Source organism: Oncorhynchus kisutch, linkage group LG3, assembly GCF_002021735.2.
Source record: "Oncorhynchus kisutch isolate 150728-3 linkage group LG3, Okis_V2, whole genome shotgun sequence".
Lineage (NCBI taxonomy): Eukaryota > Metazoa > Chordata > Actinopteri > Salmoniformes > Salmonidae > Oncorhynchus > Oncorhynchus kisutch.
In genome coordinates this window covers 61783935-61804706 of record NC_034176.2, presented here as the reverse complement: position 1 = coordinate 61804706, position 20772 = coordinate 61783935, and the positions used below count along the sequence as shown (strand labels likewise).

General features: G+C 41.6%; 2 protein-coding genes across 4 annotated transcripts; both read left to right on the top strand.

Annotated features, from left to right (window-relative positions):
- Positions 1–283: 283 nt before the first annotated feature.
- LOC109886745 (IST1 homolog) lies at positions 284–10521 on the top strand. 3 transcript variants are annotated; one of them, XM_020478356.2, is made up of 11 exons: positions 368–441; positions 1017–1035; positions 1134–1230; positions 2460–2640; positions 4452–4539; positions 4920–5003; positions 6002–6112; positions 6988–7152; positions 7473–7598; positions 8189–8195; positions 8328–10521. In XM_020478356.2, the coding sequence occupies exons 2-11, from the start codon at positions 1033–1035 to the stop codon at positions 8498–8500; spliced, it is 1035 nt and encodes a 344-aa protein (XP_020333945.1). In that variant the 5' UTR covers positions 368–441; positions 1017–1032; the 3' UTR covers positions 8501–10521. The 3 variants fall into 3 exon arrangements, with proteins under 3 accessions (XP_020333938.1, XP_020333945.1, XP_020333934.1); XM_020478345.2 differs by having other exon boundaries at positions 8150–8195; XM_020478349.2 differs by lacking the exon at positions 1017–1035 and having other exon boundaries at positions 284–441; positions 8150–8195.
- Positions 10522–10761: 240 nt separating this feature from the next.
- Positions 10762–12066, top strand: LOC109874457 (IST1 homolog). Its single transcript, XM_020466349.2, has 3 exons — positions 10762–10927; positions 11510–11516; positions 11649–12066. The coding sequence occupies exons 1-3, from the start codon at positions 10805–10807 to the stop codon at positions 11822–11824; spliced, it is 306 nt and encodes a 101-aa protein (XP_020321938.1). The 5' UTR covers positions 10762–10804; the 3' UTR covers positions 11825–12066.
- Positions 12067–20772: the final 8706 nt, after the last annotated feature.

Here is a 20772-nt window from a genome sequence, read left to right as displayed (position 1 = left end):
TTAGCTAAATAGATTATTAAATTAATGATTATTGTTCAAGGTTCACACTACTACTTGCAGCTTCATTTGAGTGAGTATTTAAAAGGGCTTTTCTGATCTAAATTTTTTTATCTGTGGGGTGTAGTTTTGAAACTCAGCCTTGCAGCCCTGTGCAGTTTGACCAGCTATATTGTGGTCGTCTTCCTCAAAGCATATCTGGCTATGTAGCAAGCGTACTGTACATTTATGGCATTGGGTCTAATTTCTTTGAAATCTAGTTTATGGCTCTCAAATCCACTATCGCCTTCTAGTGGTGTAAACAGCAGGTGTGACACGCCCACGTTTTGCACATTTCCCGTGACGTCACTGTCTTTTTCGGTGTTATTGAAGGAGGAAGAGTCTCATTCACGGAAGTCAAGCAACTCGACAAGTTGTTGTTAACCTAGCTAACGTCCCTAACAGGTAATGTAAAAAAAAATGTGTTCATTAGATATGAAATGTAAAGTATAATATATACGATGCCTTTTATTGTTTGGTCGTTTTTTAAGGTAACTACTGTCGCTAGCTGGATACGTTTTATTCGAACAGCACTGCTTTGTTTATCAGACGTTAGCTAGCTATCTTGCTAGCATAGCTAACGTTAGTAGTTAACTATTTCTTCATCCTTGTTGTGCAAACTAGCTAGTTAGCTCACTATTTCCTTTACTATGTGATCCATCAACATGGATTTAGTTAATTAAAATGTTTATAATTTCTGAATTGTTGATAGAGGCGATGTAAGTTAGACGGTTATTGGTTTCAGGGGTAGATACTGTTAGCTTTTTAGCTAGTTAAGTTACATAGCTCAATGTCTGTCAGTTTTAAGCTACATAGCTACATAGCTCAATGTCTGTCAGTTTTATATGTCCGCTCCAGTCCTACCTGCCTGTAGTTACTGGTGTGGCCATCAACCCGCTCACATGATGGTGATGACTCACTAGTGTCGAAACCTCTCCTTATTCCCTCATCTCCTTCATCTTCACGTTCTCTGAACAAAGGATAGGTGAAAACAATATGGTGGGTGATGACAGTATGTCAGTGTGGCAAAGAAATTGTCAGACTTGCTAGTATGTATTGGCTCCTCTTTTCAATACCAGCTTATTTTGTTTCCTTAGCTGGCCATCATGCTTGGGGGAGGATTCAAAGCAGAAAGACTCCGGGTCAACCTCCGATTGGTGATCAATCGCCTGAAGCTCTTGGAGAAAAAGAAAAGTGAGCCAGGCAACAACAGTACCAGTCAAAAGTTTGGACACACTTACTCATTCCAGGGGTTTTCTTTATTGTTGTACATTGTAGAATACTAGTGAATACATCAAAACTATGAAATAACACACATGAATTCATGTAACCAAAAAAAGTGTTAAACAAATCAAAATGTATTTGAGATTCTTCAAAGTAGCCACCCTTTGCCTTGATGACAGCTTTGCATTCTCTCAATCAGCTTCTTGAGGTAGTCACCTGGAATGCATTTCAATTAGGAGGTGTGCCTTGTTGAAAGTTAATTTGTGGAATTTCTTTCCTCAATGCATTTGAGCCAATCAGTTGTGTTGTGACAAGGTAGGGGGTAGCCCCATCTTCTTCTACTTTTACCTATTTGGTTAAAGACCAAGTCCATATTATAACAAGAACATCTCAACATCAACTGTTCAGCGAAGGCTGTGAGAATCAAGCCTTCATGGTCAAATAGCTGCAAAGAACCACTACTAAAGACACCAATGATAAGAGACTTGCTTAGGCCAAGAAACACAAGCAATGGACATTAGACCAGTGGAAATTGGTCTGATGGGTCCAAATTTGAGATTTTTGGTTCCAACCACCGTGTCTTTGTGAGATGCAGAGTAGGTGAGATGATCTCCTCGTGTGGGTCCCACCGTGAAGCATGGAGGAGGTGTGGGGGTGCTTTGCTGGTGACACTGTCAGTGCTTTATTTAGAATTCAAGGCACACTTAACCACCATAGCTACCACAGCATTCTGCAGTGATATGTGGTTCCCACCAGATGACCTGACCTCCACCCAATTGAGATGGTTTAGGATGAGTTGGACCGCAGAGTGAAAGAAAAGCAGCCAACAAGTGCTCAGTGTATGTGGGAACTCCATCAAGATTGTTGGAAAAGCATTCCAGGTGAAGGTGGTAGAGAGAATGCCCAGAGTGTGCAAAGCTGTCAAGGCAAAGCATGGCTACTTTGAAGAATCTAAAATATATCTTGATTTTTGTTTTGGTTACCACATGATTCCATGTGTTACTTCATAGTTTTCATGTCTTCATTCTACAATGTAGAAAATAGTAAACATAAACCCTTGAATGAGTAGGTGTGTCCAAACCTTTGACTGGTACTGTACATACACACACAAACACTGTGCAAGCTGTAGTCTCTGTTATTTTACATTTTTGTGTCTGTAAAATAAATGCTTACAGAATGGATCTTCTGTCCCTTTGTAGCTGAGCTAGCTCAGAAAGCACGGAAGGAGATTGCAGACTACCTGTCAACAGGAAAGGATGAGCGAGCACGGATCCGTGTGGAACACATCATCAGAGAGGACTACTTGGTAGAGGCCATGGAGATCCTAGAACTGTACTGTGACCTGCTGCTGGCTCGCTTTGGCCTCATCCAGTCCATGAAGTAAATGAGCCTGCCTAGAGGACTCAGGAAAGATTCTCCTTGTCCAATTGTTTATTTCCTTGCATCATGTCTCCTTGCTGCCTCCTAAAAACACATTGGATGAGGTTAGAGAGGGGAGAAGCCTTGGGACTTCTCTTCCAACGCATTTTGAGACTGAGACGAGAGCGGATGCAAGGAATCGAGTAAAGACAATTGAAAGAAGAGACCAAATTTCTCCTGATCAAGGAAAAACTTCTTTCCCTATTATGGGTGTTTTGAGTTTATCCTTCAGGGCTCGACATTAACGCTTGTCCGGGACAGGTAATCAATTAGTTGGACAAGAAGAATATAGATTTACTGTAAATTGTCTGGAAGGACAAGCTAAAAAATGTAATCCTAAAATTGCGCCGATCACAGTTTTGCGGTCACGAGATGATCAAAGCTCCGAGCCTATTTGTTGATATTCCTTGCTAGTTAGTGAGTTATTTGCCCACTGACGGTACATTTTTGATTAGCGAACAGATCATACGGCCATGATTATCCTGGAAAAGTCATGTGTACATCCCCTGCATTTCTGTCAGTGTGATTGGGCCTGAGAAGAGAGATTGTCGCAGCTAGACTATGGCCTATAAAATAATGATACACTAACAGATGGACTAGTTAGCCAATTCAAAACATATCATGTAGCTTGGCTGGTTATCTTGGTAGTTAAGTATTTTAGCTAATAGCATGTATTGATGTCCTTCAAAAATGTTGTCCAGCACTCCTGAATAAATGACCGTCGTGCAGTTTATGAACGGGTGCGTTAACCTACTCCTGTTATATATAATTTTTTTAAATTAAAAAGCATCTCAAACACTATTCAACACTGGGCATGTCATTTTGACAGTGTTAAAAATATTCTTAGAATAGCTAGGGCTGGGATGGAACAAGTGTCGCAATATTTCTTCCATGAGAACCCAAAGCAGTCCCAACACTTTGGTCCTTTAAAAACCGTCTGTATGTAAAATATTGTGTGCTATAGCTTGTAAAATACAGAAATATGACTCTGGGTGAAAAATGTATGTTTGTTTCCAACATAAGGCTGTTTTCCTAAATCCGCTTCGTGTTTTGTTTCCTTGCCCTGATAATGACGAGTATCGCCCCGGTCCTAAGAGTAGCCTAATTTTGAAATTACTCCTATCCTGTCAATAGATCTCCACGAAAACCTTCATATTTCAGCCTTACATGGTTATAGATTAACATGTCTTAGAGTTACCATGCTTTGAAGTAGCCTACTTAAGCCATTTGATCACTTATTCATTAAATAGTATTTGGTTGTAATTGTAAAGTTTTAAAATGATTTGCGTTATTTAAGGATTGCCAACTATCCTCCAGGAGAGCCTTAAAGGGCGGCAGGTAGCCTAGAGCTTTGAGCTAGTAACAAAACTCGCTGGTTGGAATACCTGAGCCGACGAGGTAAAACATCTGTCATTGTGCCTTTTGAGCAAGTTACTTAATACTAATTTGCTACAGGGGGCGCCGTACTACTATGGCTCACCCAGTAAAACGACACATTTCACTGCACCTATCTGGTGACACAACATTTGTATTTTTTTTAAGGGTCTGTGTTCTGTTTTGAGACAGTCTGAATATGCAGAGGGTGGCTTACATTTTTCTGATTATCTGTATGGTAATGATAATTGTTTTGTAAAGTGGTTCCTTGCATCATACAACCCCATGTTAAGTCACTCTTTTGGCCCATGATGTTACAGACCATTTTTAATTTGAGCCTTCAGACAAGTAAAAAAATCTGTCAAGCCCTTAACACCTATTTGTCTGTTTCTTGAAAGGGAGCTCGACCCTGGCCTGCAGGAAGCTGTGTCCACTCTCATCTGGGCAGCCCCACGTCTGCAGTCTGAGGTCAACGAGCTCAAAATTGTGAGTAGTATGCATTGTGCGTTAACATGTCTAGTCTCTTGGATTAGTCTTTCAAATATTGCCTAATTGAAACACTTGCATCCTGCCCCTTACCCAATACACATGTAACTATTGAACTATAATTTGCCTTCCTGTATTATACTTACGTTACAATGTATTATTCTATTCAACTGCCATTTACTTTATGTTGATATTTTTATCTTTTATGATTTATTGTTTAATTGTCGAAGAAACCTGCATGTAAGCATTATGTTGTGGACCATGCATATCCTCTACATAGGACTAATAAAACTTAACTAGTCCTCAGTAGAAAAAAAAAAGTGCATTTTGTATACTTTTTGCTGTGTTGTGATCCTTGATACTGTGCTTTCTCCATACAGGTGTCTGATCAGCTGTGTGCCAAATACAGCAAGGAGTATGGCAAGCTCTGTAGGACAAACCAAATCGGGACAGTCAATGATAGGGTATGCATTTTTAGATGGTCTGCTTCAAGATACAGTACCAGTCAAAGTTTGGACACACCGACACATTCAAGGGTTTTTCTTTTTGCTATTTTCTACATTGTAGAATAATAGTGAAGACATCAAAAATATGAAATAACACATATGGAATCATGTAGTAACCAATAAAGTGTTAAACATATCCAAATATATTTTAGATTCTTCAAAGTAGCCACCCTTTGCCTTGATGACAGATTTGCACACTCTTTGTGGTATACAGAAGATAGCCCAATTTGGTAAAAGACCAAGTCCATATTATGGCAAGAACAGCTCAAATAAGCAAAGAGAAATGACAGTCCGTTACTTTAAGACAGGGTCAATATGGAACATTTATAAGGACCGCCACAGGAAAGGAAGACCCAGAGTTACCTCTCCTGCAGAGGATAAGTTCATTAGAGTTACCAGCCCAATAAATGCTTGACAGAGTTCAAGTAACAAACACATCTCAACAGCCACTGTTCAGAGGAGAACGTATGAATCAGGCCTTCGTGGTCGAATTGCTGCAAAGAAACCACTATTAAACGACACCAATAATAAGAAGAGACTTACTTGAGACAAGAAACACAAGCAATGGACATTAGGCCAGTGGAAATCTGGTGTCCAAATTTGAGATTTTTGGTCCAAACACTGTGTCTTTGTGAGACACAGAGTAGGTGAACTGATGATCTCCTTGTGTGGTTCCCACCGTGAAGCATGGAGGAGGAGGTGTGGGGGTGCAAATCTGTCATCAAGGCAAAGGGTGGCTACATTGAAGAATCTCATATTTTGATTTGTTTAACACTTTTTTTTGGTTACATGAATCTATGTGTTATTTCATAGTTGATTGATGTCTTCACTATTCTAAAATGTAGAAAAAAATAAAGAAACCCTTGAATGAGTAGGTGTATCCAAACTTTTGATTGGTACTGTAGATGTGTTTGTTTCTGCCTGAAACATTTCCCTGTCTCTACTTTACCCCATAGCTCATGCACAAACTGAGTGTAGAGGCTCCTCCTAAGATCCTGGTGGAGCGCTACCTCATTGAGATTGCCAAGAATTACAACGTGCCCTACGAGTCAGACGCCATGGTCAGAGTGAGTATCTGATGATGATAACCTGTCTGCCTCCCGCCATTCACCTGTGTGCCTGTCTCCCTGTGCCCACCCCCTGACTGACTCTACTATTTATATACTACCAAGTCTGGAACCAACAGGACCCTGAACAGCTTCTAGCCCCAAGCCATAAGACTACTAAATAGTTAACTAAATACCTGCCCGGACTATCTGCATTGACCATTTTTGCACTCTTTTGACTCATCACATACACGGCACTCATTGCCTGTCCTGTTGCCTAGTAACTTTATTCCTAGTTATATGTACGTATCTACCTCAATTACATTGACCCAGTACTGGTAATCCGTGTATATTGCCATGTTATCAGTACTCATTGTGTATGCATTATTACTTTATGTGTTATTATTTCTCCGTTTTCTTTCTCTCTGCGTTGTTGGGAAAGGCCCGTAAGTAAGCATTTCACTGTTAAAGCCAATTTATGCTTCATCTGAAAATGTGGTCAGAGGCTTCGTATGGAGGGTGTGACGCTCATTGCGGAGCCTCCGGAAGCATGCAGAGGCCAAGTCAAGCTCCGTGCCATTTCGCCGGGCACCACTCAACTTCTGTAACAATGCAAAGGGCTCTGTTTAGCACCGCATTGACATGATTGGTTGATGGTATGTGGGGGAGGGAGGTCCTGTATAAATGCAAACTCACTTCCTTGACAACTGCTCTGCTGCGCGCGAGAAAGTATGAATGCACCGACTTCTGCAGAGGCCATATCACCATAAATGCTGCACGGCCAATGCAGACGTTGGATTGATCATGCAGTCCTTTTAGTCTACACCTGTTGTTTACGATGCATGTGACAAATGACATTTTATTTGTACCCCCCCCCACCCCCCACCCCCACGCAGCCGGAGGTGTGTAAAGGCGAAGAGGCTGACCTCATAGACGTGGACTCTGACTTCAAGAAGCCAGGTGGTGGTGGTGGTGGCGGCGGCGGCGGCTTCACCGCTGGAGCCATGCCTATGCCCATGGGCCCCCCATCAGCATTCAGCTACCCAACACCCAAAGGAGCAGTAAGACATTTTTTTTTCCCCAAAACTGGCTTGAATGACACCACTCCTGTTTGGAGAGAGAGTTGCTTACAGATGGAGTCCGCAGTAGGGGGAAACAGCGCCACTGACCGCTATTGTTCATGCAGCATGGGGAAAAAAGTGCAGTACGTATGTGCTTTTCTGTCACGTGTGCGATGTCAGAGAGGAAAACGGTGTTAGTTGTTTGAAGTAACTTCGTTGTCGTAATATCTTAAACAGACATGGCTGTTTCACCATTAAGGATTCCAGCTTTAATAAATATAAATGTGTTGTTTTTTATTTATATTTGTTTTTTTCTTTAGATGCCCGGCCTCATAGGGTTCAACGGCCCCTCTGTTGGCACATATGATGCCTTTAACAACTTCCAGCCTCCAATGAGAGGAGGGCACCCCCCTGAGCTGCCCAGCTGCCCCCCTACCTACGAGTCTGTAAGTGTCAGAGCCCCCTGCCCCTTCTGCTTCTCCAGACAGATGGACAGCCCGCCAGTTCACCTTTCAGGGAAGAGGAGTTCATTATAGTTTGCTTGTGCCATCGCTTGTCTCTGCAGCACAGTGCTATGATACAGGGACGTGATAGAATGTGGAAACGGTCATAGCTGGTATTAACTGTTAATCACTAACCTAGTGCTGAACTGCATACGACTGTCTTTTGAATGCTCTGAGTGATTTATAATATGCTGAAACAGATCTACTTGCTGTCAAACTAGTATGTTACTGGATGTGGCAGGGAAGCCATGTTCTTCATAGTGAAGTGAATGCAATTTGAGGTTAATCATATTATTAGCTCTTGCTTTTTGCTCATTCTTACCCCAGCGGTGTTGACTTTCTCAGCAATGCACTACTTCAATGATTATTCCTCCTCCAATCACATACTAACAAACAAAACATTGTTTTTCTCTACCTTCTCATGTATCAATACAACTTTAACAGTTCAACATGCAGGCAGGGTAGAGCGATCATGATGTGTGTGTATTTTTCAGATTGATGAGCTGTCTATTAAACCTTCTGATCGATCCCAGGTGTCTGGTAAGTTGTTTTCAATTAATTTTTCCTTTCCTACACGTCAATCTCTTCAGCGATAGTATTGCTTTCTTTTTGCATAACGGTTGCATTGGGGTGTATTTGTAATGTCAATCTAAACATATGTTCTTTCCACAGGCCCCGGGCCTTCATCCCAGATCTACGATAACAACGCCCTCCCTGAGCTGCCCTCAGTTCCCGACACGCTTCCCACTTCCTCCTTTGGAGTTGGACGAAACACTGCGAGCTCTGATGACATCGACTTTGATGACCTGTCACGGCGCTTTGAGGATCTGAAGAAGAAGACCTAATCCTCCAGTATCCCATCATGCTGTGTTGTCAGTCACCGCAGTTACAGGATCAGGAAATGTTGAAATATTTGGATTGGCACCCTTTGCAGTGAATGTAAACATGGACTGTACCTCATTCAAACACACGTGTCTGTCTGGCACACTAAAGGTGAAGGCCCTTTAGAGGGCTATTTGACAGTACATTTTGCAGTACACTTTATTATCGACTACGACCATATAGGTGTCATCTTTATATGAGCACTTTGGATGAATACTGATAGTAACTAGTATTCTATGTAACCTCTCTTTCTCGTTGTTATGGTTGTCACCTATCCCCTTGACTCACAGTATGAGACAATATTTGGTTCATAATCAAATAGTCTTAACTAATAGTGTCTCTTGTCCAGAGACTGGATTGAGTAATCCAGAATGTCAATAGTGTGTCGTTGGTGGGTTTCATGAAACTGTTTTTTACCTGCCACTGAATCGCCTACTAGAAAAACCTGTTTTCTGGCACACCCATTATGTCGAAATATTCAGACCTAGGACATTTTCAAGACCGGGTGCTACGGCCTATGTCGGGTTTTACCCTCATTACTCTCTGGCTCTGGACCTTTGGTGACATCTGAAACCGGTTCTTTGACATATCTGTTACCTTTTATATGGGGTGAAGGGATTTAATTAGACTTGATTGATAAAGTGGGGTATTGAGATATGGAATACACAATGCTATTTACAGGAATGATTGTTTTAATTGTACAGCAAACATATGTTGGTAGGAGGTTGAAGGCAAGAGTTGGAAAATATTTATATTTTGTACATTTGTTCTAATGAAATCCACTTGGTGTTTTAAAGATGATTTAGTTTAACCCTATACATGCACTTTCCATGTTTGTGTAAAATAACCCATGCAGTGTATTGGTGACTGGAATGCATGATTTCACTGGTGACAGAAATTATACTCTATGAAAAACCACTTGACCATGTAAGTTTGATGTAAATACGTCCCTCAAATGTAATGGGTTCTTCTTCCTCTTTGTCTAATAGAATGTTTATAGTGTGATTCAGTATGTTATCTATGTATGTGCGCCACACTGCATTTACCATCATTAGAGACCTTCCCATTCTGTAAGTATATTCAGACTATGTACACGTAACATGCTGTGGTGGAAAAACTACCCAATTTTCATACTTGAATAAAAGTAAAGATGCCTTAATAGAAAATGACTCAAGTGAAAGTCACCCAGTAAAATACTACTTGATTAAAAGTCAAAGTATTTGGTTTTAAAATACTTAGGTATTGAAAGTATAAATCATTTAAAATTCGGATAGCCAGGGACACACTCCCAACACGGACATGATATACAAACTAAGCATTTGTGTTTAGTAAGCCCACCAGATCAGAGGCGATAGAGATGACCAGGGATGTTATTTTGATAAGTGTGAATTGGACCAATTTTCTGTCCTGTTAAGCATTGAAAATGTAATGCGTACTTTTGGGTGTCGGGGAAAATGTACAACATTTTTTGGGGGGGAAAGTGGTGAAGTAAAAGTTGTCAAAATTATAAATAGTAAAGTACAGATACTCCAGAAAATGACTTAAGTAGTACTGTAAAGTATTTTTACCTAAGAACTTTACACCACTTGTAACATGCCTACTTCTTAATTTATATAATCTTTGTTAAAATTAGTTTAATGTTTTTTTATTTTATGAACATGTATTGAATCTTGGTGATGGAAGTAGTTTTGATAAAGGAGAGAAACGGGGCTGGATTTGCTGTTCCAGTCTTATAGCTCGTTTTCACTCATTTACTATGGATGGAAGTTAGGACTGTCTACTCCACCATCCTAAAATAAGACTTTAACACTACCGTACAGTGACCCGCTCACTGCTTTGACTGCTCATCCTCTTAGGTGTAATATAGGATTGTTTGAAGAGTGTTTGATACTAACTTTGATTAGCAAGTATACTGTATATCTTGTCACAAAACAGATATTAGCCTATGTTTTTTTGTCTAATAAAGGACATATTTCTAATTGAAGTTCTGGGGTGGCTAATTTTCTTAGATGTAATTGTTTCTGTGTCATATCTTTTCAAGTGAATAAGTGCTACTGTAATCAAGGAAGTCAGTTGGTAGTGCAGTGTAGATACTAGTGCTGCCACTAGAGAGGGTAGATTACCAGTGTTAGTTGTTTGCAGTAACTTTGTTGTTTTAATATCGCCAACAGACATGGCTGTTTCACCATTAAGGATTCCAGCTTTAATAAATATAGATGTTGATTTATAAATGTGATGTTTTTATACATATTCGTTTTTTTCTTTAGATGCCCGACCTCATAGGGTTCAACGGCCCTGTTGGCACATATGATGCCTTTAACAACTTCCTGCCTCCAATGAGAGGAGGGCACCCCCCTGAGCTGCCCAGCTGCCCCCCTCCTTACGAGTCTGTAAGTGTCAGAGCCCCCTGCCCCTTCTGCTTCTCCAGACAGATGGACAGCCCGCCAGTTCACCTTTCAGGGTAGAGGAGTTCATTATAGTTTGCTTGTGCCATCGCTTGTCTCTGCAGCACAGTGCTATGATACAGGGACGTCATAGAATGTGGAAACGGTCATAGCTGGTATTAACTGTTAATCACTAACCTTGTGCTGAACTGCATACGACTGTCTTTTGAATGCTCTGAGTGATTGATAATATGCTGAAACAGATCTACTTGCTGTCAAACTAGTATGTTACTGGATGTGGCAGGGAAGCCATGTTCTTCATAGTGAAGTGAATGCAATTTGAGGTTAATCATATTATTAGCTCTTGCTTTTTGCTCATTCTTACCCCAACGGTGTTGACCTTCTCAGCAATGCACTACTTCAATGATTATTCCTCCTCCAATCACATACAAAACATTGTTTTTCTCTGCCTTCTCATGTATCTATACAACTTTAACATTTCAACATGCAGGCAGGGTAGAGCGATCATGATGTGTGTGTATTTTTCAGATTGATGAGCTGTCTATTAAACCTTCTGATCGATCCCAGGTGTCTGGTAAGTTGTTTTCAATTAATTTTTCCTTTCCTACACGTCAATCTCTTCAGCGATAGTATTGCTTTCTTTTTGCATAACGGTTGCATTGGGGTGTATTTGTAATGTCAATCTAAACATATGTTCTTTCCACAGGCCCCGGGCCTTCATCCCAGATCTACGATAACAACGCCCTCCCTGAGCTGCCCTCAGTTCCCGACACGCTTCCCACTTCCTCCTTTGGAGTTGGACGAAACACTGCGAGCTCTGATGACATCGACTTTGATGACCTGTCACGGCGCTTTGAGGATCTGAAGAAGAAGAAGGCCTAATCCTCCAGTATCCCATCATGCTCCTCTGTGTTGTCAGTCACCGCAGTTACAGGATCATGAAAGTTTAAATATTTGGATTGGCACCCTTTGCAGTGAAACTCTCCTCACTGTGTAGTTTTACTGATGTAAACATGGACTGTACCTCATTCAAACACACGTGTCTGTCTGGCACACTGAAGGTGAAGGCCCTTTAGAGGGCTATTTGACAGTACATTTTATTATCGACTACGTCCAATCAAAACTGGACCGTATAGATGTCATCTTTATATCTTTATATGAGCACTTTGGATATAAAATGGCCTTCCTGATAGTAACTAGTACTCTATGTAACCTCTCAATCTTTCTCGTTGTTATGGTTGTCACCTATCCCCTTGAGTCACAGTATGAGACAATATTTGGTTAATAATCAAATAGTCTTAACTAATAGTGTCTCTCGTCCAGAGACTGGATTGAGTAATCCAGAATGTCAATAGTGTGTCGTTTGTGGGTTTCATGAACCTGTTTTTTACCTGCCACTGAATCGCACCTGGTTTCTGGTAAACCCACTGTGTCGAAATTTCCAGGCCTAGGACATTTTCAAGGTCGTAGCACCCTGTCTATGTCAGGTTGAAGCAGTGCTACTGTAATCAAATGAACTCAGTTGATAGTGCAGTGTAGATACTAGTACTTTCACTAGAGGGTAGATTACTATATGAACAGTGACTGATATGGATGCCTCAATGGATGAGGCAGGTAAAGGGTTACACACAGGACACAGAAACAAGTCTCCTAAGCCTTGAGGGACCCATCTCCAAGAGAGCAGGGTTTCATTCAATGACCTTGAAAATACTTTGAAACAAACAGAAAATAAAAATAAGTGTACTTCAACTAAGTTTGAAGTGGACCCTTCGTTTTAGGAACTTTCCCAAGGTTTGAGCTTGCAGAACATGACCCAGGATCCTGCAGAGGGAGGCTTGTTTGACACTGTTGTCTTGCGTAGATCTGTAGCATTGCAATGGGATGTTTTCCTGGAACTCAGGAGCTTGAGGCTTTTTTCAACTCGGTCATAACATTTTGTCTTGATGTTTTGCCAGTGGATGTAAGGTAGTTGGGGTGACTCGGTGAAGTGGACTGTCCCAACAGTACAAAGCTCTATGACATTATTACTTTGGATGATTTCTATGTGGAATGCCTACTCTCTGTGCCAGTTGCGTTAAAGTGGTTCAGAATAACTCCCTCAGAGTCACAGAGGGCTGTTGAGGGGAGGACGGCTCATAATGTCTGGAATGGAGTAAATGGAATTGATGTGTTCGACACCATTTCATCCATTCCGTTCCAGGCATTACTGTGAGCCTATCCTCCCCAATTAAGTTGAACTGGCCTACTGTGCTCAGTCCTTATAACTTCAAAGAGAAGAGATGCTACATCAGAGTGGTCTGTGGCTCTCCAGTTGCATTCATGGTCACATCGCAGAGCATCCTGTCCTGTCCAGATTACTGTCTGAGAGGTTCTTTTTTTTCACCTTTATTTAACCAGGTAGGCGAGTTGAGAACTAGTTCTCATTTGCAACTGCGATCTGGTCAAGAAAAAGCAAAGCAATTTGACAAATACAACAACACAGAGTTACACATGGAATAAACAAACATACAATCAATAATACAGTAGAAAAAAGTCTATATCCAGCATGTGCAAATGAGGGAGGACAAGGGAGGTAAGGCAATAAATAGTCCATGGTGGCGAAGTAATTACAATATAGCAATTAAACACTGGAATGGTAGAATGTGCAGAAGATTAATGTGCAAGTAGAGATACTGGGGTGCAAAGGAGCAAGATAAAAAAATAGTTTGTTGGATGGGCTATTTACAGATGGGCTATGTACAGGTGCAGTAATCTGTGAGCTGCTCTGACAGCTGGTGCTTCAAGCTAGTGAGGGAGATAAGAGTCTCCAGCTTTAGTGATTTTTACAATTCGTTCCAGTCATTGGCAGCAGAGACCTGGAAGGAGAGGCGGCCAAGGGAAGAATTGGCTTTGGGGGTGACCAGTGAGATATACCTGCTGGAGCGCGTGCTACGGCTGGGTGCTGCTATGGTGACCAGTGAGCTGAGATAATGCGGGGCTTTACCTAGCAGAGACTTGTAGATGACCCGGAGCCAGTGGGTTTGGCGACGAGTATGAAGTGAGGGCCAGCCAATGAGAGCGTACAGGTCGCAGTGTTGGGTCGTATATAGGGCTTTGATGACAAAACGGACGGCACTGTGATAGACTGCATCCAATTTGTTGAGTAGAGTGTTGGAGGCTATTTTGTAAATGACATTGCCGAAGTCGAGGATCGGTAGGATGGTCAGTTTTACGAGGGTATGTTTGGCAGCATGAGTGAAGGATGCTTTGTTGCGAAATAGGAAGCCGATTCTAGATTTAATTTTGCATTGGAGATGTTTAATGTGAGTCTGGAAGGAGAGTTTACAGTCTAACCAGACACCTAGGTATTTGTAGTTGTCCACATATTCTAAGTCAGTAGTGATGCTAGGTGGGCGGGTGCGGGCAGCGATCGGTTGAAGAGCATGCATTTAGTTTTACTTGCATTTAAGAGCAGTTGGAGGCCACGGAAGGAGAGTTGTATGACATTGAAACTCGTCTGGAGGTTAGTTAACACAGTGTCCAAAGAAGGGCCAAAGGTATACAGAATGGTGTCGTCTGCGTAGAGGTGGATCAAAGAATCACCAGCAGCAAGAGCAACATCATTGATGTATACAGAGAAGAGAGTCGGCCCGAGAATTGAACCCTGTGGCACCCCCATAGAGACTGCCAGAGGTCCGGACAACAGGCCCTCCGATTTGACACACTGAACTCTATCAGAGAAGTAGTTGGTGAACCAGGCGAGGCAATCATTTGAGAAACCAAGGCTGTTGAGTCTGCCAATAAGAATGTTGTGATTGACAGAGTCGAATGCCTTAGCCAGGTCGATGAATACGGCTGCACAGTAATGTCTCTTATCGATGGCGGTTATGATATCATTTAGGACCTTGAGCGTGGCTGAGGTGCACCCATGACCAGCTCTGAAACCAGATTGCATATAGCGGAGAAGGTACGGTGGGATTCGAAATGGTCGGTAATCTGTTTGTTTACTTGGCTTTCGAAGAGAGGGTAGGATAGATATAGGTCTGTAGCAGTTTGGGTCTAGAGTGTCTCCCCCTTTGAATAGGGGGATGACCATGGCAGCTTTCCAATCTATGGGAATCTCAGACGATACGAAAGAGAGGTTGAACAGGCTAGTATTAGGGGCTGCAACAATTTCGGCAGATCATTTTAGAAAGAGAGGGTCCAGATTGTCTAGCCCGGCTGATTTGTGGGGGTCCAGATTTTGCAGCTCTTTCAGAACAACAGCTATCTGGATTTGGGTGAAGGAGAAATGGGGGAGTTTTGGGCGAGTTGCTGTGGGGGGTGGAGTGTTGTTGATCGGGGTAGAGGTAGCCAGGTGGAGAGCCTGGCAAGCCGTAGAGAAATGCTTATAAAATTTCAATTATAGTGGATTTAACGGTGGTGACAGTGTTTCCTAGCTTCAGTGCAGTGGGCAGCTGGGAGGAGGTGCTCTTATTCTCCATGGACTTTACAGTGTCCCAGAACTTTTTTGAGTTTGTGCTACAGGATGCAAATTTCTGCTTGAAAAAGCTAGCCTTAGTTTTCCTAACTACCTGTGTATATTTGTTCCTAACTTCCCTGAAAAGTTGCATATCACGGGGGCTATTTTATGCTAATGCAGAATGCCACAGGATGTTTTTGTGCTGGTCAAGGGCAGTCAGGTCTGGAGAGAACCAAGGGCTATATCTGTTCCTGGTTCCACATTTTTTGAATGGGGCATGCTTATTTAAGATGGCGAGGAAGGCCGTCATACTGACGGGATGAGGTCAATATCCTTCCAGGATACCCGGGCTAGGTTGATTAGAAAGGCCTGCTTGCTGAAGTGTTTTAGGGAGCGTTTGACAGTGATGAGGTGTGGTCGTTTGACCGTAGACCCATTACGGATGCAGGCAATGAGGCAGTGATCGCTGAGATCTTGGTTGAAAACAGCAGAGGTGTATTTGGAGGGCAAGTTGGATGGGATGATATCTATGAGGGTGCCCGTGTTTATAGATTTGGGGTTGTACCTGGTGGGTTCATTGATAATTTGTCTGAGATTGAGGGCATCAAGCTTAGATTGTAGGATGGCCCGGGGTGTTAAGCATGTCACAGTTTAGGTCACCTAGCAGCGTGAGCTCTGAAGATAGATGGGGGGCAATCAATTCACATATGGTGTCCAGGGCACAGCTGAGGGCAGAGGGTGGTCTATAGCAAGCGGCAACGAAGAGAGACTTGTTTCTGGAAAGGTGGATTTTTAAAAGTAGAAGCTAAATTTTTGGGGGCTACAGACCTGGATAGTAAGACAGAACTCTGCAGGCTATCTCTGCAGTAGATTGCAACACCGCCCCCTTTGGCAGTTCAATCTTGTCGGAAAATGTTATAGTTAGGGATGGATATTTCAGGGTTTTTGGTGGTCTTCCTAAGCCAGGATTCAGACACGGCTAGGACATTCGGGTTGGCAGAGTGCGCTAAAGCAGTGAATTAAACAAACTTAGGGAGGAGGCTTCTAATGTTAACATGCATGAAACCATTTACGGTTACAGAAGTCAACAAATGAGAGCACCTGGGGAGTAGGACGTGAGCTAGGCACTGCATGGCCTGGATTAACCTCTACATCACCAGAGTAGGATAACGGTACGGCTAAAGGCTATCAGGACTGGTCGTCTAGTGCGTTTGGAGCAGAGAGTAAAAGGAGCAGGTTTCTGGGCGTGATAGAATAGATTCAATGCATAATGTACAGACAGAGGTATGGTAGGATGTGAGTACATTCGAGGTAAATCTAGGCATTGAGTAATGATGAGAGAGATATTGTCTCTAGAGACGTTTAAACCAGGTGATGTCACCGCATATGTGGGAGGTGGAACAATGGTAGGTTAAGGCATATTGAGCAGGGCTAGAGGCTCTACAGTGACATAAGACAATAATCACTATCCAGGACAGTAATGGACAAGGCATATTGATATTAGGGAGAGGCATGCGTAGCTGGGTGAGGGGTCAATAGGGGTCCAGTGAGGGGTTGGGCTGACTGGAGAGACTGCGATTCAGACAGCTAGCGGGCCGGGGATAGCAAGCTAGCAGAAGGGCCATAGAGGCACTTCTCAATGGAGGAATCTCTGTTTTAGCCACCGCGTGCGGTGACGTCGATAGACCAGTCGTGATGGATTAGTAGGGTTCCGAGTAGCAGAGGGGTCCAAGTCCATTGGCAAAATATGCATAGTGGCCCAAGAAATTGGCTGATGGATCTATACAGCTAACAGTCCAATATGCTCTAGACAGCTGGCGGGCCACGGCTAGCAGATGGGCATTCAGGGGACGTCGCGATGTAAAGGCACCGCTCATCATCATCCACATTCAGAGAGGTTTAGTGCCGATGCACAATGACTCACCTAGCTGGGTCTGTTTGACACTCTCAGAATAAGCAAATTCCTGCAGCTACAGACACCTTAGATTAGAACTAATAAACTAATAATCCAAGATGGTGTAGCAGTCAGACGTCTTTGTCAGTAGTAACCACATTTGTTTTAGCAAGTCAGCAATATCAGCTATGTTTTTTTAAAAGTCAGTAAACAAAACAAAATGTATATACTGTGTATATATATATACGTATAAGGCTGAATGAACTGTTTCGCTGCCAGACAAGGCTCCGCTGATAGCCAGGTGTAGCAGTGGTAAGATTTTGGGACTGCTGTTGGGACAGCTTTATGTAGGCCCTAACAGTTTGTGGGCATCGTTTGTCACCGTTATAGTGCAATTAATGTATTGTTTAGTGTTGTGTAGTGGCTTTGCTGGCATGCATCCCACATTTTTTGGGGGGCCCCACGAATATTTACATGGTAAAATTGCCACTTACTAAGACAATTAGGTTATTGCTATACACAATATAATATTAAAACCATTCTTATTACATTCTACCTGAGGACAACACAACCCACTCTCTGTAGAGTTTAGAGTTTGAGGGGAGAGCGTTTAGTTAAGGGTTTTAAAATAGGAAGAAAAAAAATACAACAACCAATTGAAGAAGGCTGCTTCCCTGCCATGAGTCACCTAGGCGGAGGTTGAAGGCCTGAAGCATTCTCTTTTCTGCTCATGGCCAAACTCAATTTGTACTACGCTAAAGGGGAATTGACTGACTCAATATAGACTCAGAGAATATTAATATCCCCTCTTCCAACATTTAATTAGCTGGCAATTCCCCAAGAAATGTACTAAATTCATTTCTTACGTGGACTTGAATTCATTAATTTGTGATTTTAATTCAAAAGAAATTCTACACAGGGCCCAAATCATTTTAACTGAGGTTAGATATTAGTTTGGAATGGATAATGTTCTGTCTGACCATTGGACCACCAATCATTTCTGCCCTCCAAATTCATATTCATTATATAAATAGGCCCTTTTAATTTTGTCTGGCTTGCCGTTCCAAATAAAATGGAATATTGTTTGTTCATATAATTTAAATAGCAGGTCACTAGGTGTAGGCAAAACCACAAACAAATAGGTAAACTGTGATTTGATTAAAGAGTTAATCAGGGTGATTTTTCCACAAATAGACAGGTATTTTCCTTTCAATGGTAGCAAGATCGTATCTATGTTTGCAAAATTTCTATTAAAATGTATTGGAGTGAGATCATTTCTTTCTTTTGGGATATGAATACTGAGTATGTCCACATCTACGTCAGACAATTTCTTTGGTAAACTACACGGTAATGTAAAAGTAAACATTTTTTGTGATCCAATACGTAATATAGTACACTTATCATAATTTGGTTTTAATCCAGAGAGGTTAGAAAATGTATCTAGATCCTCTATGAGGCCGTGGAGGGATTCTAATTGTGGTTTTAAAAGAAAACATGAATCATCAGAGTACAATGACACCTTCGTATTTAAGCTATGGATTTCTCATTCCTTAATATTATTGTTGGATCTAATATTAACAGATAAAATTTCGACTTTACTTCTTCTTTCAAAATATTGTTTGGTGAATAATGAGTGACTCCATCATTTGTAACAAGTTTCAATAAAAAAAAATTGTAGCATTTTTTGTTGAAGTTTGAAAAATAATGTGTTACATTTTCCCCCATATTCCATCCAGTTTGTTTTATTTTTATAATATATTACACTGGATCTGTCGCTGTTGCTGGTCAACTACATAGCTTGCAGTGACACACAGAGTTACGGACGTGAGTCAGAGGAGTTCTTAGACAATCTCTACCATGGCATTGAGATACAGTAACTTAGATAACTGTCTGGGGTGATATGAGTGTCTTACTAATAGGTGTTACACTTTCTTTCATAACGATCTGCTGAGCACAGTGAAAGTAGGACTCATGTTGTGATGGGGATGAGGGGAGAACACGGGAATACAACCTTATTTATGGAAAAACAGTTTCAAAGACATAACTTGTTTTAATCATTTTTCAAATGTATTCAAATAAATAAATATACTTAGAATACTAAGTGAATACACAGATACAGTCACCTCCAAAAGTATTGGCACCCTTGACAAAGATGAGCAAAATAAACTGTATAAAATAAATAATAGAAATACTAAGGTTTATTGTATGCTCAGATTTTTTTTTAAATAATATTATTTTATATTAATACAGCTGAAATAGATTTGGTAGAACGTTTTACTGCAGTGGGCTAAATCAGGGCCACACAGTCTTAAACAAATCTACTTTGAAACAAAAGTATACACACGTGGTTATTTTATTATTATATATTTTTTTGTGTGGATTTTACCCCCTTTTCTCCCCAATTTCGTGGTATCCAATTGTTAGTAATTACTATTTTGTCTCATCGCTACAACTCCCATACGGGCTCAGGAGAGACGAAGGTCGAAAGCCATGCATCCTCCGAAACACAACCCAACCAAGCCGCACTGCTTCTTAACACAGTTCGCATCCCGGAAGCCAGCAGAACCGGAGGAAGGAAAACACCGTGCGACATGGTTAGCGTGCACTGCGCCCGGCCCGACCACAGGAATCGCTAGTGCGCGATGAGACAAGGATATCCCTACCGGCCAAACCCTCCCTACCCGAACGACGCCAGGCCAATTGTGCGTCGCCCCACTGACCTCCCGGTCGCGGCCGGCTGCGACAGAGCCTGGGCACGAACACAGAGTCTCTGGTGGCACAGCTACCCTAGACCACTGCGCCACCCGGAGGCCCTCACACGTGGTTCTGGGCTTAAAAAAGCGAGATATAGAGATTAAATGTATTACATTTTGAGTTTGCATCCCAATATTACAGTTTATATACATCACAGAAGACAGAAATATAACAAAACCGTTTGACATAGAAACACCGGATTTTCAGAGGCTTTTTACAAATAATGTTAATTAATTATGAAATTATGAAAAATATGAACAACATTCCACCCATGAGGCCACTAGGTCGTTTCACTGCAGGAAAGGCTACCAAGAAAAAAACGAAATAAAAAAAATACTGTAGGTGTCAAAATGATTGGTACCCGTAAAGATTCTTATCAATAAAATCTATTTGCATTAACATTCTACTTACAGAGATTTAAAAAAATGTATCTTCCATGGCTTCCCATTTCACTGGGGTATGAAAAGAGGTAACATCCTTTGTCATCCATCACTGTGGGGAAAGGCAAAGCGCTCACAAAGAAAAAAAACAAATGGCTGTTGACTTTCATAAATCAGGCAATGGGTACAAAAAAAAACACACAAAAAAACGAATGTACCACTAGCCACTATTAGGGCAACAATTAAGAAGTTTAAAACCACTGGAGCAGTGGTGAATTTGCCTGGTAAAGGACCCAAGTGTATCTTGTCCATACTCACAGTGATGAAGATGGTTTGTGATGAAAAGAAAAGTCCAAGGGTC